The sequence below is a fragment of the Rhinolophus sinicus genome, chromosome 15 (genome assembly GCF_057876585.1).
Source record: "Rhinolophus sinicus isolate RSI-liver-muscle chromosome 15, RSI-T2T, whole genome shotgun sequence".
Taxonomy (NCBI): domain Eukaryota; kingdom Metazoa; phylum Chordata; class Mammalia; order Chiroptera; family Rhinolophidae; genus Rhinolophus; species Rhinolophus sinicus.
This window is the reverse complement of record NC_142515.1, coordinates 41,471,108-41,495,066: the sequence shown is the minus strand read 5'-3', so window position 1 is coordinate 41,495,066 and position 23,959 is coordinate 41,471,108. Positions and strand designations below refer to the sequence as shown.

The 23,959-nt window shown below is 34.6% G+C and overlaps 2 protein-coding genes across 7 annotated transcripts in view; one reads left to right on the top strand and one right to left on the bottom strand.

Annotated features, from left to right (window-relative positions):
• The window catches only part of CABCOCO1 (ciliary associated calcium binding coiled-coil 1), a 563,526-nt gene that overhangs the window by 315,009 nt on the left and 224,558 nt on the right, over positions 1-23,959 (bottom strand). The window lies entirely within an intron of this gene.
• TMEM26 (transmembrane protein 26) overlaps positions 1-23,959 on the top strand; it is a 37,387-nt gene that overhangs the window by 5,995 nt on the left and 7,433 nt on the right. For all 3 annotated transcript variants that reach the window (XM_019731900.3, XM_019731901.3, XM_074339481.2), the window contains exons 3-5: positions 9,545-9,623; positions 13,767-13,880; positions 15,557-15,777. In XM_019731900.3, coding sequence (XP_019587459.3) covers positions 9,545-9,623; positions 13,767-13,880; positions 15,557-15,777 — 414 coding nt within the window. The remainder of the gene's footprint in view (positions 1-9,544; positions 9,624-13,766; positions 13,881-15,556; positions 15,778-23,959) is intronic.

The following is a 23,959-nucleotide window of genomic DNA, read 5'->3' as shown; positions in this document are numbered from 1 at the left end:
ATCTCTTTTTCTCCCCATGTCCCTTGCCTCCATGTGAAAAATTCCTCCTAAATGTTACATCTTTATTGTATTTCATTTGGAACATCATGTATTAGAAAATGTCCAGGAGTCTTCTATGAAAACAAAAAAGATAAATTAGGAATCAGAACAGATTCTATCCTAAATTGATTTCAAATTTAAACCGATTTTGTAAAAAAACTCAATGAAATCTGTTTTGATTATTCAGTTGTATTTAAAAGGTTCAATAGCCGAAATGGAAAACCTAGACTTGATGGAAACCATAAGAAGTCTGATCTTGAACAAGTTTTGAGTAGTGTAGAACTTTTTAAATGTAATTCTGGAGTCTTTGCTAACTTGTAGCATCCTCCACTAAAATTGTTTATTCAAATGCCAGTGAGAAAGCTGAGAAGTAAAAGCGCTCTTCTCCTGCTGATCTTTTTGGACCTCAGAGAGGATGAAATGGAGGGATTTGGAAGAAGACCCTGTGATTTCCATATGGCCAACTTGGGCACTGGAGATTCTCCCAACAGACAGACTATTTTTCTTTTTGTTCACATTTGCGGCCCATATTTCCTGAAATCTCTTCTTAGCTTTTTAGTGAGTCCAGTAACACTTTCCACTGTGCATTGGATTTATCAGCACTGCCTGCAGTGTGTATCCAGAACTTTAAAGTATTCATCATCTTCACATGTGTTTGTGTGTTTGCATTTTATCTCCTGAGACTTGAGCTAAATGCAAAGGGTGACTTAAATTTGCATCCTTCTGGGAAATACACATTGACTGTTACCAGCAAATGACTGTTTTTGCGATCTCAGTCATGGTTTTTGGAAGGTCTTAGGTTAGCTTGAATTAGTACTATGCCTCACACTGAAGAAAAAGCCATGTTTTCATTTATTTCACAATGGATTTGGGATTAGAGAAATAATTATATCTGCGTTTAGAATGGGAGTCCCAGGAAACTGAACCTTTGAATGATGTTGATGCTTTCTCCATCACTATGTTCAACTGAGGCATTTAGAAAGGAAAACTGAGGTTATAATATTTAGTCACATCTTATACTTGACTGGTAAAGAAACAAAGTGGAAGTTAGAGTGGAGAGCTCCCATGAGCCAGTATAAATCTATTCCTACTTCTAAATTTCATGCATTTCTCTTTCTCATGGCAGTGACGTGATTATGCAAACAGCATCACGGCAAAGTTGAATCGTTTAACTTCTTTTCCAACAATGGAAAATTCACTTTTACATCAAGGATAATTCTCTCCTGTGCATGTCCCTCACAACTCTCAAGGTTCCTCTGAAGTACTGGTATCAGGAGAGTTAATCCTGGGGTATATAAATCTTTTTTCTTTTTTTTTAAAGAAAACCAGTTTTGTTTTGTTTTTTTTTTAATAAAATAGTTTTGTTCTATAGTTATCCAAAAATAAACTTTCTTTGAAAGTCACATTGAAATACTACTATTAAGGCCATACAGATTGTTAATATAAAATGACTAATGTTGTTTCTTTTCTCTGAACAGAAGCCTCCTACTCATAGTTGTTTAGGAAGGGGGGTTCTATTTTATCTTCAGTTTGTCTGACCTCAAAGTAGGTAGCTGGTGCACAGCTGACTTAGTGGTGTACGCTTGTTAGAATGAAAGTTAGTAATCCTTAGGAATAAAAGAAGTCCTCCTTACCGTCCAGGCTGCTGCCAGCCCCGGTGGCGTCCTGCAGTATTCCTTTGCTTTCTTATTTCCCCGATTGAGCCTCCTGTCCCACACACCTGTTTTAATCCACCTAGAATAGCCTCTTCATAAACTGGCTGTGCCATTTTCTGACAGCCTGTTCGTAATAGTAATCAGGGCAACGATGAAGGTGTGGGCAATGGTGATAACGGAGGTGGTAACAGGTATCAATTACCCAGTACTGACAAAGCTCCCAGCCTGCTTTACATACATTTTCTCAGGTAATCCTCACAATGAGCCTATGGGTTAGTTTACATTTTTATCACCATTTGATGAGAACACTGCCGCACAGTTCGGCTAGATTACTTAGCTAAGGTCACAACAAATCATAATCAATCACAAAAATAATTCCCAGCATCTGGTGAGCGCTCCCATTTATTGCGTCAGGCATCGGCATTGCGTGCGTTAACTTATTCACTCCCCACAAGAGCCCTGGTAGAAAGGTTCTTGCTCCTACTGGCAAATAAGGAAGCCTGAGGCTTAGAGAAAGATTCCCCATCCCAGGATCCATCAGCATATTTGTTATTCTCTGCATTCAAAAACCAAACTGGGCTTGCCTGTGGACAATACAGCTACATATATTTTTAGAGTCAAGGGTTCCTGACAGTGGAGAAAGGGTTGAAATATATTTTTTTTCTTTTTCAAAATTAGGTAGGTAAATCCCAGGTGATCTGTGAATGCGCACTGGGATAATTTTGCTTAGAACAAAAGGTAGAAAAGTTCAGACTACACAGGGACATGCTTCAAAGACACTCTTGCATGAGTAGAAATCCTTTTAAACCAAAACAGGATTAAAGGAAAACAGAAGAGTAGAAAAAGTCTAAATTATTTTTGGTCATAAAGTGAGAAACCAAACTCTTCCATAGAAGAGAAATAAATACCATTGTCTTTTATAGAATGAAATAAGTTAAAGCCTTACATAAATAATACCCATAATGAATTTTATCCTCTCAGAGACCATTACAATTCCTGTAGTCATCAGCGCTTAAGTTCACTTATGCATTTAACAATCATTTATTGTACCAGGTGCTATGATGGTGTTCTTGAAGGAATATAAAAATATACACAGATACATGAGAAGAGGACAAAACAACTCTCTGACAACCAAATAATTTTTCCACAAACTAAGTTCAGGAGTGCAGAAAAGCTGCAGAATAAAGATACAATCAGTACGGTAGGCTTGTTAGACAAGGAAAATTTCTTGTAAGTGATTTATTTACTGGCCGTTGAAGTAGCTGGTGGTTTTACAAGAGTGGAGAGAAGACAAAAGGGCTTTTCCGGTTGATGGAATATCGTGTTGGCAGTACTTAGGGTTTCAATAATGGAACCAATTCATTTAGGAAGATGTCATGATTTTCTTTGCCTCAGAAATTTTATGAGGAAAATAGTACATAGATTTTAAAATTGATGCATATTTTGTTCCTATAACTAGTTTAGTCATACTGAAGCCTACTGCTGAGGTTTGAACGTGGGCAACTTCAATTTTAATAAAGATTGTGCTTTGTTAAATATCCTCTTGGACAATTTTAAGTGTAATATATCATAATTGGGGATGATGGCTTTATTTTTAAAATGGGCAACCACAATGACAATTATAATTAAGAGCCCTGCTATTTACCCTCAGAAGTAGTCTCCTCTTTACAAAACCTAAACGTGGGCATTCTTCAAGGGCTTTGGAAGTATAAAGATTTTAATTCCATTGCAATGAGTATTCCCAAACCACTGGAAATTCCCCCGTTTCTTCTCTTCTTGTTATTAATCTGCTCCCCATAAGATCACGGACAAAACAAAGCTATCATCGAACGTTGGCACCTATTAAAACATACACACTCCATATTTAATTTTCCATTTTGGGGGGAGTTCTCATGAGCTTAGGGCCATTTGGTTGTGGTCTCTGTCCTTCCTTAGTGGGCAGATACAGACAAAGGGCTCCGGGAGCAAGGTAGTTGTGAGGGTTAAGAAGACACATGGGTGGTGGCTGAAGTCAGATTTGTGATTTTTCAGGCTTTCAGGGGGGATGTGTTCTACTAGAGCATTGGGTGCATTTTGAGGGGCTGCAGAGAGGGAGATAATAGGTCGGGGCTGTTGTATTGACCACTTTCCCTCCTGTGAATAGAAAGCCCTTGCTGAGCAGCCCCGCTGGAAATCGTGGATGTTAAGGCCCACTTACTGAAAGTAAGTCTACTGTACATGTAAGGAGGACAGACAATCCTGAAATTGTTAGACAGGGTTTAGGGGCTCACGAGAGGGTATCTTGACCTACTTTCTTGATTTCCATGAAAGTAGGCCTATTATTATAAAGTGCTCCAGAAATTTTACTGAGGACACTCAAGGCAGTTTAATGTGAGATTCTGCAACTTAGGTCTAGTATTCTTACAGCTCTATTCTCCTTTGTAGAGTAGGAAATACTGAGAAATTAAATACAAATAAAATTCCAATTCACGTCAAAATAATTTTGGAACATTATTTTTACTTCACTTAAATCTTATATATTTTCAGATTTATGCATATGATCAGAAGACAAGAATCTTCATTGTTTGCAGAGAGCAAAGCTAAACCAGATGATATTATGGTTAATTTTTCTTGTATTTGCTTATTTACATTGTTATATGTTTCTAAAATGAACAAATGTTACTTTTTCAATAAGAGAACCACAATAACTGTCATTTTTAGAAAGATGAAAATGGAATCCTAATTCTAGACTAATGGTGAGTTGAAGTAAACATAATCCATTGCAGGGCTAAATTGCTAAATGTCATGACATAATCATGTTGTGAAAAACATTATAATCTGTTGAAATTACAAATTTGTGTGATAAATAATATTTTATTTTTGGATGAAATGAACTGAAAAGAAACATAAGTGTAGCTCTTTAAAAGCTCAGAGCAGCATTTAGTGTGTGTAAGACCTATAAACATATTTGATTAGTAAATAAGTAGATAAACAAATAAAGGAAAAAATCCTTTAAGATGATGCTCCTGCTGAGTACTTTAGAGAGAACTGGTATGCTGGCTAAGGGCTGTGAAATAAAAAATGCACATACAAAAATTTCTTTGGACAGAAAGAATATCTTTACTAAGGTTTTAATTTAGAAAAAATAGCTGAGGAAGAGCAGAGTAATTTTACATGTTGGGCACCTTCTGTATTCCGATAAGACAGTGGTAATTGGTATTGTAATAAAACTGACTTTCTAAGAGCAGATGACTTATTGTAGGGTAGTACCAATTTTGTGAAAAATTTCCACTTGTACATATCTTATTTAAACATGTATGTATCAGTATTTGTTAGTCTATGAATAGTATGTCTTACTTTTATAAACTAGTATCCAGACACCTGATTTACATCATTTCTGAGTTGGCTAGACCATCTGTGGTATTAGTCTTCATACAAAATGCTTGGCATCTTACTTCTGGTACCGTTAAGATGTGAAGCCTGGACTGAAATGATTTGGTAGCTCCTGAGAAAGAGCACGCCATTTGATTAATTACACAGAAAAAGGGAGGATTAGGCCTAGTTTTTAAGTTTTAGAACTCATAGTCTCCTCAGTTCCAAAAATGAATTGCACTGACAATGTGCAATCGAGAATATGGCAAATTTTCAAAATAATAAGTAATGGCTAAAATGTCATCTCGAAACATTAAATCGTTCATAGCAGCAAAAAAACCCAAAAAAACATTCAGTTCATATAAGAATAGAATAGTTTCCTTCCAGAAAACTTCTGATAAATTTGATTTATGATGATATTTCAAGAAGAAATTTCTAGTCAAACCAGCAACAGAGTGGCAGAAAAGCAGGTAGGAACCATAAATCAACCGTGGCCTTATCCAATCACTACATATGTGTAATATTGGGGAGCCCATTATGTGCCAGGCGCTGTGGAAGGAGATGAGGGTATGATGATGAGCAGACAGGCACGGTTCTTGTGCTTGTAGTACTTAGAATTGCTGGGAGACAACTGAGTCATGGCAACACACGCATGCACGCACTCATACACATATACATACGTGCATATATAATTATGAACTTTGAAAGTATATGGGGCAAAAATGAAAAGTGCTATAGAACAAACATAACAAGGAGATCTAATTTAGACAAGAGGGACAAGATCAATGTTTCTGTGCAGTCTCATATAGCTGACATGAACTATGAGAAGGAAATAATCAGGTAAAAAGTGAGAGCGAGAGGTATTTCAAGGGAGAGGAATACATGAGGGAAGGCCTGAGTTAGGAAGGCACTTAGCTTTTTGCCAGAACTGTTATAGGAGCACAGTGAGAAAGAATGGCAAGCAACCGAACCCAAGAGGTAGGCAGAGCCCTGATTGTGTAGCATTTTATAGCTCGTGATGGGCAAAAGGCTCATATAACCCACAAATGTAAGACAGTCATTGCTTTACCGGTGAATGTGAAGTTACGGTGTCCTCAGCAGTACAAACAACTTCCCTTGATTCAAGAAGTCTTAAATAGCTTTAGTTTTCAGAATCATAGTTTAAAAATAGGATTGATTATAAGTTATTTGAAGACACAGATTTTTAATTGGATATCCTCTGGGTCCTCTTTCAGCCATGGGTATACATGTATTTGCAGAGCTGAGCCTAGATAAGGCAGGGATTCACATGCATTGAGCACATACAATAGCAAGCTCATAACATGCACCCTCTCAACTAACCCTCATAACCACCCTGTGAGGTAGATGTTATTATCCTCATTTTAAAGACAAGGATATTGAGTTTGAGGGAAGTTAGTGAATTTCCAAAGATGAATGAATGGAAGAGACAAGATTCAAATCTGGGTCTCTTAAGTTTGTGAAATTTCTACTGCAGTGTAATGATTCCTCAAGGGACAGAACTCAAGAAGTGTATTTGCTGCTGGACCTCCTGAAATGGCAATAAATGTCCTTGTAGATGCCAGCAGCCTCCTTTCACTTCATCTGCTCAGCCCTCCCTTTATTCATGAATTCAGTCATTTGAGCATTTAAGCATTTGCTTAATAAGCATTAAATAAAGAGTTACTAAAATACCAGATAACACTGAGAAGTGGATGAAGGAAAGGGAAGGGGGAAGGGACATAAAGATATAAAATTCAGGATCTGCCTTCAAGGAACTCATACTATGAGGAAAGCTAAGTCTCATATACACGTGACTATAAAACAGTGGAGAACGTGTTGAGTCACAAGAGAAATACACGTTAAGATTAATTCCTGGTATGCCTTTGAAATGCAGGTATGATGTTGGTGGGTAGAGCAGTAAGTAAGAGGAGGGTTTTCCAAAGCAGGCAGTTATAATTTGGAGGGACATTTGCTCTAAAGCCATTTCAACACCTCTCTTCTCAGCGTAACCAAACTGAAGGAGCATATAGAGCCCTTCGTTCTCAACGGGGACCCATGGTCCAACAAAATATATTTGGCTGAAATGTATTATTCATAGCCAAAATAAAATGTTTTTAATACTTCTTTAGATTACGGAGACTTTTATTTTTTCCATAAGTTTTTAAAATTTTTTCAGATGTACAACTGCTGCAGCCTGCCACTGGGGAGTTAGGGAGGAACAGCAAAACAAGCTCCTGATTTCCGATTCTGATTCGCTTTTGGTCACTGTGTGGTACTGTGTATCTGGTAGCTCTATCTGGAAGCCTTCTGAAATTCCAGCAAATCCTCTAAGGGACAAGCTTAAGAGGGTGGGGAATATGGTAACAAAGACTACGGACTCAGGCTCTCTTGAGTTTAGTATGATCGATTCTTAGGCCCTCAATGTCATTGATTCCTTACCTCCTTTTCACTAATGAAGAAGGATTGAAGTGAGGGAAACCTTCCAAAATGTTTTATTGTGTTTTAAATACACAGCAGGTTGGAACTGCACAGCAGGTTTCAAGCAGCTCCGCTTCATAGGATGTGTAAGGGAAGAGGAAGAGGAAGTGGAGATAAACTAGATAATGGAGACTTAGAAAATATCAGATTATGGAATTTAGATTTTCTGTAGTAGGCAACACAGAAAATCACGGATCTTGACTTTTTGTTTGTTTGTTCGTTTGTTTGTTTTTTAACATAACTAGATTCCTAGTTAGAGGAAATAAATTGAACAGGATAGTATTTTCTTTCCAATTATAGAAATAAGTCTTGTACATAGAAGATGTTACCGGCTATTGTTTGTTTTATTTTTAACCTCTTTCAAGAGCTATTATATTTTCAGTCTATGGTTTCCCTAGATTATTATTGTAACAGTATTGTTAGGGGAGTTAATCCCATAATTAATCCTCATAGAGTCAACAAAATTGCAGTCCAGCCAACATTTTACTACCCACACAAACATTTACATATTCCAACTGTCCTCCCAACCAGAATTCATTTCCTTTTCCAATCTCACAAAGGAAATGTTCTCTCCTGATGTTTCCCTTGATATGTAAGGTCAAAAAATTGTTTCTTTTCTTTTTAAAAGCATGTTCAACATGGGGGCTTTTGATATCTCTGCAGCCCAGCCATCTTCCAAGTCAGATTTTAATAATATCATGACCCATAACCTTTTGTTTCAAAATTAGTTTTTGCAAGAAATCAAAGGCGGGGGAGGATCTATATTAAATATTGATTTTTTAAAAAGACCACTCTCTCTCTTTCTCTCTCTCTGTCACCCTTTCTCCCTTCCTCTCCATAGAAGTTGAAAGGAGATATTAGAGAAAGGGTTGAAAGCCTTTTAAAAAGTCCATTCTAAATGTTCTCTTAGATTTATTTTGTTCACTTTTCTCTCCTGTAGTATAATAGTAAGGTTTCAGTAGTATTTCATCTCAAATAATTCTCTTTGTTGAGCAATTAACATTTCTATTTTTTCAGGTCATTTAAAATCTCACAAGTATGTCAAATGTAATTTAATGAAATTATATTTATTTATTAGAATTTTGACTTTGAGATGGTCTATTAAAGTAATAATCCAATCTAAAATAAAATGCAATTTGGTGGCTATCTAAAAACTAGGACGAGAGCTCTCACCAAACCCAACCATACTGGAACCCTGATCTTAGACCCCCAACGTCCAAAACTGTGAGGAAATAAATTTCTGTTGTTCAAGCCACCCATCTATAATATTGTGTTATGGCAGCCCAAGCAAACTAACACAGTGATTATCCCCATTTTGTGGATTAGGATGCAAACTGAGAGATCAGTAGTAAACTGGCTTTTGAACCGGAGTGTGTCTGACTACAAAGCTCACTCTTTGGGTTGTCCTCTGTATTTTGGACAAGAAAATAATGAATATAGTCTTTTAAAAACTACCACACCCTTCCTCTGTTGTTGTTTCTGTGACTTTTTATTTTTAGTAGGTTTAGCAGATACAGACAAAACCAGTTGATTTTTCTCATTCCTATTCATTATCATCTGATTTTTGTGTAGGAGAATGTTATTTAAGCTCTCAGAATTCCAGGTTAATGTTGAAAAATGTAGCCAATCTTCCTGAAATTGTGATGTTGAAAAATCCAACAAGAGTTACTATTGCTCTATTTGCTTTCTGTAAACCATATTAAATACAAAATATCTAGTTTTGTGCCTGAAACTAACTGGCAGTGTCCCATTAAACCATATTAAAATTAACATCTATTAATTGGATTAGAAATTCAGTGAGAATGACAGCTGCTAGTGCCTTTTACAGTTACTTTATTTCTCTATAATCCATATGGCAGAAATCACATAATGTTTTTTTCCCCTCATTTAAATAAACATTGGAGATAAAAAGGTTTGACTCACTGTGGTCAGGATATGTGCATTTATTTTTCTTTCTTTCTTTAATTTTTTTTTTTTTTTTTTTGTAAAAGCTTAACTATCTTTTTTTTCCTCTTTCACAGGTTTTCACCAGCCATATTTTTATATCTGATTAGCATTGTTCCATCATTATGGCTTCTTGAAACGCACCATGAGACCCAGGTACATCCTTTTGCAAAATAGGAAGTGGATTATTCAGCGATTAAACTACTTTTATATTATAATCCAATTTGTGTCAGAAACACACTTTTCTAAGGAACTGGAGTTATCAGGAACTGAATAAATAAGGGGTCATCAGTAAAAGAAAGTGAACCCATGATCTGTCAAAACCAATAAAATATTACATTCATTTAAGACTTAAGATTATATAATTAACAATTTGTGTTAGAGAGCTGTTCCTAGGAGCACCCCGCTCCCCGCTCCCCGCTCCACCCAATATGCGAGAGTTTACATGGGGGTGTAAAAATTAGTTTTTCACCCTTGTAGCTTCAATTAGTTTCTATATTAGGCTAAGAATGGGCAGGGTGCAATAACCTAGCATCCTACAAAATGACATTTTTAGGAACAACAATTACAAAACAAACCTCATTATCTGTACTCTGCTATATAAATACAATCAAACTTGGAGAGTCTATTTGAAATAGGCTGTCTTAAAATGTAGGCTGTGCATATTACAGGAGATTCACTTTTGAGGTTCCCTCGAGAGGTTTCAGTGAAATAGGAATTCTACTCTATAGACCCAAAATCAGGGTAAAAGAGTCATGGGACTCACTATTGGGAAAGGTGGGCTTTATGTATTAGAACCACACTGACCCAGAAAATAAACAATGGCTTCCAATAAGAGACATTAATCTATATAGAGAGAAATGTGCTGAATTTCAAGTGAGTTGCTTCTTACTTGGGCAATTCTAGGTAGCAGGCTATAGGCTGGCTTCAGACATTTCTTGTTATTAATGAATCTCTACAATATGGGGGAAGCCAGTTAGCAAAGTCCATCAGACTCCAGCCTGGACTTAATATCTTCAGGGTTCAGGGTACAGGATTATGTGTTACAGATGAACAATAGTTATGAAATAATATTATTTTATTACCTTCGCTGATAAATTACTTGAGGGAAGATCTGTGAGAATTGTGCCTCTATATAGACATCTTTGCTACAGTTGGTCATTTTATAGCAAAGATAAGCCTCCTATATATGTTTCAGATATTCAAACCTTATCTGGAAAATGCTTGTTCCAAGTTTTAGGCATATGGAGGGGAATTTAGCTATGTGGACTATTTTAGAAGAATTCCCCAAGCATGTACCAATCATAAAGGCATGAAGAAAACATATGTCTGCCTTAAATTTCATTTAAAAACAAATTAAAGTCATCGGCTATCTCTATGTCTGTAGCAAAACTATTTTTATAACAGTACATTGGTTGGTTCTAGTTATCATGGTTTTTAAAAACTATAGGGCGTTAGGGGACTGTTTCAATTTCCTTACTACTTACTACTCTCAGGGGTATGGAAATAAACTCTGGTGATTTCAATCATTTTTTCCTTCAAAAGCAATTCTATGACACAGCTATCATATACAATAACAATTCATTTCCCCAAATGCTTTTATAATAAAAATGTGTGGCACAGTTAATTGATATACAGGTCAAATCTTATTACAACAAATAGCCTGCAACCCAAAGCTCTCTTTTCACTAAAAAAAAAAAAAAAAGATTTTTGAGCCCCTGGCAGTACCTCTCTAATTTTCATGCTACAAAAGAAATTGGACCCTCTAATAGTAATGGATTTGACTCATTTTGACACTAAGAATTAAACTGAATGCCCAGAGATTGAATTGGGCAGGGTGGGCAGAGATAGAAATAGAAAAAAGTGATAGAACAAGAGACAAAAAGGTATTGGAATTGCATTTAAATAAATAAGAAATGGTAGACTAAAGGGAGATACAGCAATTCTCTGTGTCCATTTAGGAAATTTTGGTTATGATAATAATCACTTTTCTTCTTGATTTCAAAGTATTTTCAGATATGTTTTCTCATTTATGAACCTAGCAACTCCACAAGTTGGGCATGGTCTGTACGATTCTGTTTTATAGAAGAGGATCTGAGACTCAAAAAGATGAAGTAATTTTCTCAAGGCCACACAGCTAATCGACAACTTTCTGGAGTTTCGATCCTAGGCCTTGACCTCTACTCTGTTAAACACACTACCTTTCTCAGTTATATTTTCTATGCTTTAGAGGCATTAGCGTCAAAACCATCTGAATTTTTCATGACGAGAAAGAGTAATAAAATTTCCATTCACTTTTTACATTTACTCTAAATCCTAAATGTTGTAACCTATGACTTGGCATTCGGAAAACATCCTGACCTATTTCATGAAGACATTTCTCCTAGATGATTAATTCTGTACCTTCATTCCTGAATCTTGCTAGTTCTACATGAATGGAAACAAAATGGTTATGATAACAATTCTGACCTTCACTCTTAAGTTTATTTATGAAGTGGCATAGTGAAAGAAATGGAAACTTTCTGGTCTCGGATGGTGTCAGTCTGACCCGAAGGAGTATACTGAAGCTTATTAGCTTTTAAGACATAGTCCACGAAAAAGTGGTTGGTTGGCACCCAGATCTTCTACATGAATTCAAACACACAATGCTGGATATAAACTATATTCTAGTAAAAACTATACAAGTCAGATTAGGTTTTAGGAGTCAAACCAGTTGCTCTTTGCAGTCCTAATGCAGCTGCTGCTTAAAGGAAAGTTTCATCAATATATAACAAATAGAATTACAAGAATGGAGTGAGACTCAGCTTATAAATCATAACATGGACTAAAAGCTATTTGCTACCACGTTATCGTACACTGTAGTGCAGACAACTTTTTTAAAATAACAAGATGCCCATGGATTTTCAGTGATAAGGATGTAAAAAAACACATCAAGGTCACCACTTTTAATATACAGTTTGCTTTCATGCCTGCAAACAAAGTGGTTAAAGTTTGTTTTCTATTTTTTCTATCAAGTTACAAAACTACTCTGCAATGAAGATTTGTTACTTGGTTCAAAGATTTAATTTTATCTTTATTATCTTTTCTTGGAGTCTTAGCTGTACAAAAAAGTGTGCAAACAGCTGTATTTTGCTCTTAGAGATATGGCACGTAGTCGTTTTCATTAATTATTCTTGCCATTTCACCCCTAGCACTAGTTGTTTTGATGGAAGGCAGAAAAAACTAGCTTCTTGACAGACTTTCTTTTCTACTTTTAAAAATATCTCACAGACATATCTGTGATGTAGCATCTAGAATCATTAAGAAAAATAACTTTTTACAACTTTAGCATTTAAAAAAAAAGTTTTTCTGTAAATCTGAATATGTGATCATGGATGGGTGGTGGTGGTGGTGTGTGTGTGTGTGTGTGTGTGTGTGTGTGTGTTTCAAAAGTATGTTAGCTCTGCAAATGTTTAAGGAAATCATATATATGTATATATACATACATATATGTATGTATACATATATATATATATATATATATATATATATATATATATATATATATATATATGAAATAATCATCGGCTACAGTTACATTTTCAAGTGCCACCCCTTTCCTCTCATATACTTTTTCTTTCTCTTTATCAGATTCCCAGCATCTGGCTGGTTGAAATCACATACAGTTTACTTGAAGAAATTTACATGCCAAATGAAGGAATAAGAAGGGAAAAACGTCGTTAATTTTAGGTCTATTATCAAATTTTCTATAAACCTAAATTGACTTCTAAACTGACACTAAAATGTATATTTTGGTGGGTGAACGTGTTAATTTTTTTTTGGTTGTTACAGTACTGACAAGATTGAAAGTAACTGGATTACCTACTTAAGCAAAATGGTATTTTAGATAAAGAGGCTTCTGGACAAGAAACAAATTCTTAGAATGAATGTTTTGACCCAGGTCATACACATTTTAATGTTGTCATTGGTTGTTGGTTTGTTTTACAATTGTTCCAAAGATCAAGAAAGGGACCCCAGTTATCAATCCATAAATTCTACAGCGCCATACAATGAACTCAGAGCACCTACATCCTCACAGACTTGTGGAAAATTTAGACATATAAAGTAGACTCTCTTCTCCTATTAATTGAAAAGTGGTTTTCTATCTATCTCAAGCCTATAAACTGATTTTTGGAAATGTTTATACATACTGTTTGAATTCCGCATATCTGCTCATAATCTCTTAGATACATTGAAGCCATTTTAAATCATACCTATTGTGGGATTTTTTGACATATTGCTTTTTTACAAAATTCTTAGAATTGCATTAGCCAATCTGAAGGAATGTCACAGAATACCAGCAGCAAACAAGACTTCAATCAAACTCTGATATCAAGTGAACAAAGCCACGGAAGGGGTGATCTCATTGAGATGGTGAGAGCTTTTCCCACAATATACTAGCAAATGTTTTCACTTGGTGAGGATAGTCTGCTCTACACCTTTCAGCTCATTCTTCTCTAAGGAAATTTGCCAATTATTTGCTTGACTCAGGAATTCATAAAGTAACTGTATTTTTATATTTATTAAATATAGTTAACAAGCATAATAGACTTATGCCACACACACACACACACACACACACACACACAAACACACATATATATGTCATATGTTTAACTTGCAGCATTAAGGAATCTTTAATATTTTGGTCAGACAATATATGCACAGAGAGATACATTTATTTGTGAAGAAATAAAATCATTATAAGATTGTGATCTGCCCTATATATTTTTATGTGCTTATATTAATAAAATAGGGAAGATTTACAGCCCAAATAGGATCACTTCTTTGTTCTTCACATGCCTGATATTTGCCAACTAACCATGGCCTATTAGAAAATGATATATGGGAGAGACTCAAGACCAAGGCCCCTACCACTGAACCATGTTTTCAACAGTAAGACAGGCTATTGATTCTATGAGGTTAATAAAATTAGCTTTGGGTTCAAATTCAAGCTCCCATCACAGTTTACCAATATCACTTTGAACAAATCACTTAATCTCTCTGTATCTCAGTTTTTTGTTTGATAATTGAAAATATTAATCTATCCCCTGCTAGTATGCTTCCTATAAGAATTAAGTAAGACATATGTGAAGTTTCATAGAATATAAAGAAGTATGCAAATGAAAGATTATTGATCTTCATGCGTGGCTTCAATCAGGTTAGCATGCTGCTTTTTCTTTTTTCTTCCCTCTACCTTTGCAGTTGACATAAGCAAGTGTTCAAAAGGGATAAATTAATTTTGCAGAAATGTAGGTAAGTCACTTGCTTAAATCAGTTGGAACCACTTGAGTCCCATGCCCTGGTAGTCCTTAAAAGATCATAATCTAGAGGGTTAATAAAATAGTTTAAAATTTAATTAGAAGGTGGACAAGGGATATCATCCAGATTACATAAATGGGATGTAAATTTTTCTCTGAATCCAAGAATACGGACAGAAGAAAACTTGGTTGCTAGCTTATGGATTTTTTAATAATATGTTAAATATTCAGAATAAAAATAACTTTATAGGTAGCCTCTTTATATTTTGGTAATGAATAAACACTATTATATATTTTCTCATTTGACATGGTAATGTTTTAAAGCAATAAAAAACAAAAGAGAAGATTTGTACCATGCTAAAATATTCCCAGATTAGTAAAATCAACATTAAAAATCTCTGAAAGAAAATTATAGGAATTTTAACATGGGATTTAAAAAAATTTGCTATGTGTTATAATTTGTTATAAAATATGATAGAATGAAAAATGATCTTTAAAACATTGTAAAATTGGCTCATTAAATATCATACTGAATAATCCCACTAGCAAGTGTAAGGTTTAAATTACTTTCAGTTATAAGGCTACCCATTTGAAGGACCACATTAGCCTTTTAATTGTTTTAGAGCATTCAGTTGAAAGGAGTTTTACTTTCTTTAGTAAGTAAAGAATCATCTGAAAATGACCTTGCACAAAAGATAACTCTAGATTATAAGCCATGGTGAAGAAAGTATCTCTCTCCAAGGTAGTAACTCATAATCCTTTTGTCTGGATGACATCTCTGTTAAACAGGCCAGAGTTTTTGTAAATAAATTATCTACAACATGTGAGAAAAGTTGGACTTTGGGACTCCATCAGACATTCTTGTTGATGCTAATAATTGGAAGATGGCTTCTACCTATTGGAGGCACGATCACTCGGGACCAACTCTCTGAACTTCTCCTTATGTTTGTGGGGACAGCTGCTGACATATTGGAATTCACAAGTGAGACTTTGGGAGAAAAAAATGTAAGGTAAGCAGGCCCTGCAATGAAAAGACCTTCTTTTCAAGGTCAGAGCCCACACACCTGTCTCTTTGTTCTATCATTTATATTCTGCATTAACAAGGATTTTCAGTATCTCATATGCCCAATGGCAGATTCATAGAATTTGTTGCTGTTCAGATACATATTAGGTAGCAGCCCAGTGTGGATATAGATATAGGTATAGGTATAGGTATAGGTATAGGTATAGGTATAGGTATAGGTATAGGTATAGGTATTGATATAGATACAGATAGCTATAGGTATAGATATAGGGATAGGTATAGATATACTTGGTATATATTAAAATACAAACAGGAAGTATCTGCTACAGAAAAGTGGCAAATAATATTTCCTATATGTGAGAATGTAAAAGCTCTATATGTCTGCAGGTCCACAGGTTAGGTGGGGCCACGGTTATCTGAAAACCTTCTGGAGAAGGATGACCCCTAACTCCTCTTTCACATTCTCAAGTGTCCAGGAATCTACAATCAATCATAAGTTTCTCTTCTAGAGCACGGCATAGCTATAATTCCAAGAAAGCACCCACAGAAAACAGTGAAATCTCTCCTTTACCCAGCTGGGAAATTTCTATTCCCTAATGTGAATGAAGAATGGGGCAGATTAGGTTTTATTTTACTAAATTTTATTTTTAGTCAGTTTTGTTCAAAGTGCCCAAAGGCTTTCTGGAGTAGATGCCTATAAATTAAAACTTATTGAGTTGGTACTTTTATTTTTGCCACAAGCAAATAAACTCAGAATCCATGATCACATCTGTTTATGGAACTACTTCTTACCATTAGGGATTTAAGTCTCAGTGCCTGAATGTACTTTCAGCTTGGTTTGTTTTGCACTATGGTATAAAAATAAATTGCAATGAGGCTGGCTTTTAATGCTACGGTTTACTTTATGCTGTGTTTCTCAAACAACACAACATAAAGCTGAGAATAATACACAAACTTACTGAGTAAACTTAATGTCTCAATTATAGCCCAAAGCATATCTATAACCATAGGTTACCTTTACATGATCATTTCCTGTCTCACTTATATTTATTTTTCTTATACCTTATTAAGTACACATAGAATTTTAAAAGGAATCAAATCTAAGTTGATCCATTATCCTCAAAATGTTGACTTTAGTTTTGTAGCTTTAATACCGTATATTTGGTCAGTGATTTACACTGTATAACAAAGTTTCAGGTACTTTAGGACACAATATAATGGAGTTACAAGAAAAAGAAAAAAAATCATGAACAAGCACATCAAAACAATAACTGCAGGCACAGGGACATGAGACTATAAAGATGACTAACTACACTTACATAGAAGTAAACACATACATGCTAAATATCTAGGGGTATGGGAGGCATATAGGATAAGAAATGGGGTATTCATTCAGGAGGGATATGAATGTCACCAGACATTCATTTATCCACCAACTATTGATTGATTATTTAGTATGTGCAGAGATTGGGGAGCAAATGGTGAGTGGAAGGGCACCTAGTCCTATCCCAACCCAGGCAATTTCAGTTCAGCAAGTTCTTATGCCACTTACAAATTAATCTGAATGCTTCATAAATCTTTTTTTCCTTCTTGTTTTAAACTTGTATCATGTCCTGAGAATGGGATCAAATAAACAATCCCATGGTTTTTGCTTTTAAATTTATTTTCAGGTTTCACGGTTTCAGATGGAAGTCATTTTTTTTTTTTTTTAAATATAACTGCATTGTGTTCGTGACCTTCTGCAGTCTCTTCTCTCCTGAGTGTCTCTATCACTACTCAAAGACTCCAAAACCGAGGCCCAGAAAGAACCGAGAGTTTTTTTCTCCTTCCTAAAACTCACCTCCCAAGTTCTGATTTCACCTCAGGTTACATTGGTATTGCAGGAATTGACACTGCAAAGCTCCGTCTTTTCAAAGGCGATATTTAAACCCCTCCCACTGTGGCATAGCTTTCCCCTTTGGCCTCAAAAAGACAATCATGAAGAATAAATTTAATATACACGTAAAATATATTTACGAGTAATAGCAGAGGGAGTTATTTCATTATAAGGTACTTAGCATTACCTATTATTAGAACATTTTATTTTATTTTCTATTTTATTTTATTCCATAATTTGGGCTGATAGATTTAGGAAAAAGCCTGCAACGATATGTACATTACAATAATATCTACCTCTTTCCTACATCCTGGCTAAAACCTCAAATCCCATTTTTTAACCTAAATCAATTTCCTTCATTACACCCACGTGAAGTTAATCTGCCTTATTTTTATAAATTTACATACTGTAAATTTTTCTAAATATCTTCAGTTTACACAACATAAAATTCAACTATTGTAATTCTATGGTTCAATGATATTTAGAAAATTTATAGATTTGTATAACCATCACCAGAATCCAGATTCCTTGGGGCTGTTTGCAGTCAATTTTCACTCTTACTACCAACCCTAGGCAACCATTGATAAGCTTTCTTTTTCTAGAAATTTCATGTAAATGAAATCATAAAATATGAATCTTTTGTGTCTGGCTTTCTCATAGCATAATGTTTTGGGGGTTCATTCACGTTGCTGCATCTCTCAGTAGTTGCTCCTTTTAAATTGTTGAATAGTATTCCATGCATATACCACATTTAACTTATCCATTCAGTAGTTGATATACATGTGTACTGCTATTTTCATACTAGTAAGAATGATATTGCTGCAAACATTCACTTACAAGACTTTGGATGGATCTATTTTCATTTCTTTGGTAGATAGCTAGAACTAGAATGAGTGGGTTTTATGTTAAGCACATGATTAACTTTTTCAGAAACTGTCATACTGTTTTCCAAAGTGGCTGTACTTTTTATAGTCCCACCAACAATGCATGAGCATTCCATTTTCTTCATATTGTCACCAACATTTTTCCCCCCAGTCTTTTTGATGATAACCATTCTAATGAGTTCATAGTGATATCATATTGTGGTTTTAGTTTCCATTTTTCTAATGACTAATAATTTTGTGCATTTTTCCATGTACTGATTAGCTACACATATGTCCTCCTTGGTGAAGTGTCTGTTAAAATTTTTGCTTATTTTTTATTGGATTGATATTTTTATTATTGGTAAGAGTTCTTTATATATTCTGGATACAAATCTTTTATTAGATTCATAAATGTAAATATTTACATCCTTTTTTTTAAAATGTTGTCATTTGAAGAACATTTTAAAAAAATTTTTGAAATGGCCTATGTATCATTTTTTTCTTTTATGTAGTGCTTTGGGTGACATACCTAAGAAACATTTTCCTCACCCAAAATTAGAAATATTTTCCTCTGTAATATTTCGACTTAAATTTTTGTATAGTGTGAAGTAAGGGTCTAAGTTCACGTTTTGTCTTGTTTTGTTTTTGGCATTGTCCCAATACTGTTTTTTATCCCAGCTGGGATCAACTGTCTTGGCACCATTTGTTGAAAAGACTATCCTTTCCCTATTAAATTGCCTTGGTATCTTTGTGAAAAATCAATTGACCACATATGGAAGTTTTTTGTTTTTGTTTTTTCCTGGACAGTCTATTGGGTTCCATTGCTGTACATGTCTATTTTAATGCCAGTACTGCACTATTGTGATTACCGGCATTTTTATGATAAATTTTGAAACTGGATACTGTAAGTCCTCTAATATTGCTCTTTTAAAAATTATTTTGGCTGTTTTAGATCCTTTGTATTTCCTTTAAAGTTTCATCATCAGCATGTCAAATTTTACAAAAAAAAAAATACTGCTGGAGTTTTGGGTAAAATTGTATAAAATTGAAGCATGACTTTGTGAAGAAATGACATCTTAATAATATTGTCTTCCATTCAATGAACAGGAACTATCTCATCACTTATTCAAATGTTCCTTAATTTCTATCAGTAATGTTTGTAGTTTTTAATGTATAGGTCTTGCACTGGTTTTCCCTTTCTAATGTCCTCTAGTACTTTTCCACTAGCTCAGCCAGTGCTTAAAATCTCTCTTGCCTTTTGTTTCAGTAGAGGTGAATTCAATCTCTCTCTCCTATTGCAATAGTCTTGAATAAACTCTTCCTTGTCTAATTAACTCTGTCTGGTACAATTTTTTTTGACATAGCCAAGCTGGAGGGTATATGGGAATATCCCAGGGGAAGAGTGCCTCAGACTCCCACTCTTCTTACCTGAAGCTCCACCAGTTTTTTATGAATAAATGTTACTTATTTTGTTATTTGCCTTTGGTTGATTTCCAGGGATCTGAAGTGGTTGTTTTTGAAAATTTGTTCAGTGTTATGTATGTTTGTTGAGGAGAGAATTTGCTAAACTTTTCATTCTGCTTCAGCCACCCTCCAACATTTTAACAAGTCTGAATTTCAATATCATTGCCATTAAGAGTGAAGTCCTTATTTACATCTTTGGAGATCACTCTGTGCAGTCTTTTTTTTTTTTTTGAGCACAGATCATTTATTAAAAAAAAAAAAAAAAAAATCTGTCCCCATAGCATTACTGTTACGTCACTGTGAGTATTTTACCACACAAAGGAGAATTTTCCTATGTTTATACTTTTTTTTTTTTTTAGCTCTTTTTGTTTGGTGAAACATTTCTTCCAGGCTAGCTTAATCCTTCATTTTCTTTCTTTTTCTCTCTGTCCTTTATTTTCCCCATTCTCTGAAGAGGTTTGTTGGATGCATTTTAAAAAGCTAGATGAATTCTATTCACTGATTATCTCTATCTACAGGAATATTTCTACTTCCAAAAACAAATAATTAAGCAAATTAGCAATGTATGACTTCATTTTAGTTTTCAGTCAATAGATTTGGTGTACTGATCTACCAAATTCCAGTCTTTTATCCTCTTAGTTTTCCAATTAGAGAAGTAACACTCACATCTATAATTATACTTCTCCAGATCTTTTTTTCTCATCATGAATAGAGTCCATTGTCTACTTACATGTTTTTCAATTGACATTTATGGAGATAGATTACAGATGAGAAAATGGAGCAAGACAATTGGGGGAGACAGTTACACAATGCAGACAATGTTGGACAAATTTACTCCAAAATTCCTTCACAAATTTTGAGTGTTTGCCATTTAAACTCAGTGATTTATTTACATTCCAACCTTTAAACTTCCTGAGTAACTTTTACTGTTTGACTTAATAATACAAATTTATCTGCTTCAAAAATTTTCTGGCCATCTTTTCCAAAGTTAGTTTTGATAACTTTACTAATATGTTTCTCAACACACACATTCTCCCATATTTTGTGTATGCTCAGATAATACTTGCATATGCAGAAGATATATATTCATTATTGTAAGATTAGAATTTGGCTTACTTAGGGCTAGGGTTAGTTTATTATTCATCCCCTATTTTGTATAATGATGAAATTAAAACACAAAGAGTTTAAGAAGTATGTTTACATAATAATAGAAATACAACTACTACTACTTGATAATATTTATCACTTTCTGTGTCCTAAGCACTCTTCTAAGGGTTTTAGTTGTGATAAGTTATTTAGTCTTTACAATAACACTATGAGGTAGATAGAATCATTATCACCATTTTATAAGCCCAACAGTGACAGGCAAGAGAAGTTGAGAAAGTCTCAAGGTTACCTGGTAAGAAAAAGAATAACTGGTAGTGATCTATGATAATTAGTCTGTATCAAGTGCTGCTCTAAGAGCTTTATATGTTTAACATATTTAAATAACATACTTAGTAAAATTATCATATAAAATCTAATAGCTATTATTATTGTCATCCTCAGATGGAAGACAGGTAGACTAAAGCATATAGATGTAGATTAATTGTTCATATTCGCATAGCTAGTTAATAATCAATTTGGAATTGGAGGCCCACATATCTCTGTTGAGGGTTGGAGCTAGTATTTGAACTCTGGCAACCTACTACCAGAGCTCATGTTTTACTATCAGTTTCTGCTTCCTTAAAGACAAATTGCTCATGAAGTTTTGGTAGACTTACTGAACTTTGGGATTAAAAGAAACTTCAAAAGCGACCACTTATTGAAAAATCTATTTTACATCTATTGCAAAATCCTCTCTAAAATTTTCTCAACAAGTTTTTGTCCAGACTTTCTTTGATAATTTTCACTAATAGAGAATATAACTAACCCCAGGGGCAACTCACTCTATTTTGAGGTAATATTATTAAAAAGTACTTTTCTCTATTGTAATGAAATTTGGATTCTTATAGTTGCAACTAAAATCCTTTGAACCTGAATTGGCTCCCTGAAGCACAGGAAAATTAGTTTAATTCCTTTTCCACATGGTAGCCCTTTAAATGTATGAAATAAAGTTTTTAAGGAATCTTCTCCAGTTTTCAGTTTTTTAACTACCCCACATATAACATGTCTCTGAGTTCTCTCACCATCCTAGTCTCTCTCCTTTGGACCAACAATTTTATAAACGTTCTTCCTAAAACATGGAGCACAACACATGATAGTTCGGATATATTCTGAACACGGTAGGATAGAGCAGGGTTAAAACTTTACATTGCCTACATGGAAATAGTGTATTTTGTAGCATAATGGTTAAAAGGGTGGATGCTGAAATTAGCTATCTAATTTTGATTTCTGCTCCCAACACTTATAACCACACGGCTGAACAAGTTTCTTCAACTCTCTATATCTTAGTTTCCAACTAGAGATAACAAGTGTATGTACTTTGTAGAGTTGGTATGAGGATTAAGTGTGATCACAGAATTAAACAGTTAGAAAAAAGAATGCACATAGTTCAGACACTGTCGGTAAAATTATTTAAAAATTCAGGCACTTATTGAAGGTCAACTATATATCGACATTGACATTGCAAAGAGGGGAGAGTTATAGACTGGGGTCCCTAGGAATTTCCACATAGAATTCTAGACTTTATACTTCTTGGAAGTGACCTATGATTGCATTTGATTTTGGAAAATGACAAATCATGTTCCATGATGGACTTATAATTAGATAATAGTAAGGGAAAATCTTTGAGCCTGTTTATGGCTATTGCTGTGAAATGCTATCTCTTCTATCCTATTCTAGGTCATCCAGTTACATTCTGTCAAGATCTTTTGGGATCCTGACTGTGTCTTCCAGGGTATTGGTTTCCCATCCAACCTCCATGTCATATGTGCATATAAGAAGCCTACCATCAACGTTGGCAACCAAGTCATAGATGAAACATGAAGTTGAACAGAATCAAAGCAGAACCTGCAGCAACCCATTAGACAGCTCCCTTTGGGGAGTCACTTTCACAGGAATCCCCCTAACTGTAATCACACCCAGAATATTTCTTAATCTTGTTAATAAGAACAGTATGAGAAGCTTTGTCATAAGCCTTGCTTAAAACCAAGTGTCTATTAATAATTTATATGTCATTACCTGCCTAGGAATCTGAATTCTATTGAAAAAAAAAGAGAGAGAGAGAAAAAATAATCATAACTGAGTGCAGTTGTTCTTAGGGAACCTATGTTGACTCTTAGTAATTACTGTCTTCTATACGGGTTCTCAGAATCTTTTACACAATCACTTATGTAATCTAACGAGGGATTCATGGTAAATGTGCCTTTTGCAGTTTGAGATATACTTCTGTTTCATTTTGAAAGTTCGGACTTCATTTTTTTTTTTTTTTTTTTTTGACACCAACCTTGTCTCCACTGTTAACCGCCAAGACATAATGACAGCTTAGAAATCTCATTTACAAATTTTCTCAGAGTTTTGAGATCTAATTTTTCAGGGCCTCACTACTGAAAGCATTTCACGGTATTCTTTACAATCACCTCATTTAGTTTGGTTTCCATGATGCTTTTCTATCCCTCTCCAATCTGAAAATCCTTCTTGACAGAGAAGTTGGCAACAAAATCTGTTATTACACCACTACCCTGAAATTGATAATTCCCTTTGTATTTTTGCTTAAAAAACGACTTTGATACTTTTAAAATACCGTTTTAAAACGGTATGTTTTAAAAATGTATGTTTGTAACATTTTCTTTAGGACGTTAGTCCTCAAGGCCATTTTCCTAGGTCTATGACTTTTGTATATTTGCCAAGTATGCATCCTTCTTTTGGATAGTCAACAATTCCTTCCACAGGTATTTGGTGAATGTCTATGATTGGCCAGGCACTGTTCTAGGCATTGGACACAGAAGTGAATGAGACAGTCATACTCCCTGACTAATATCCTA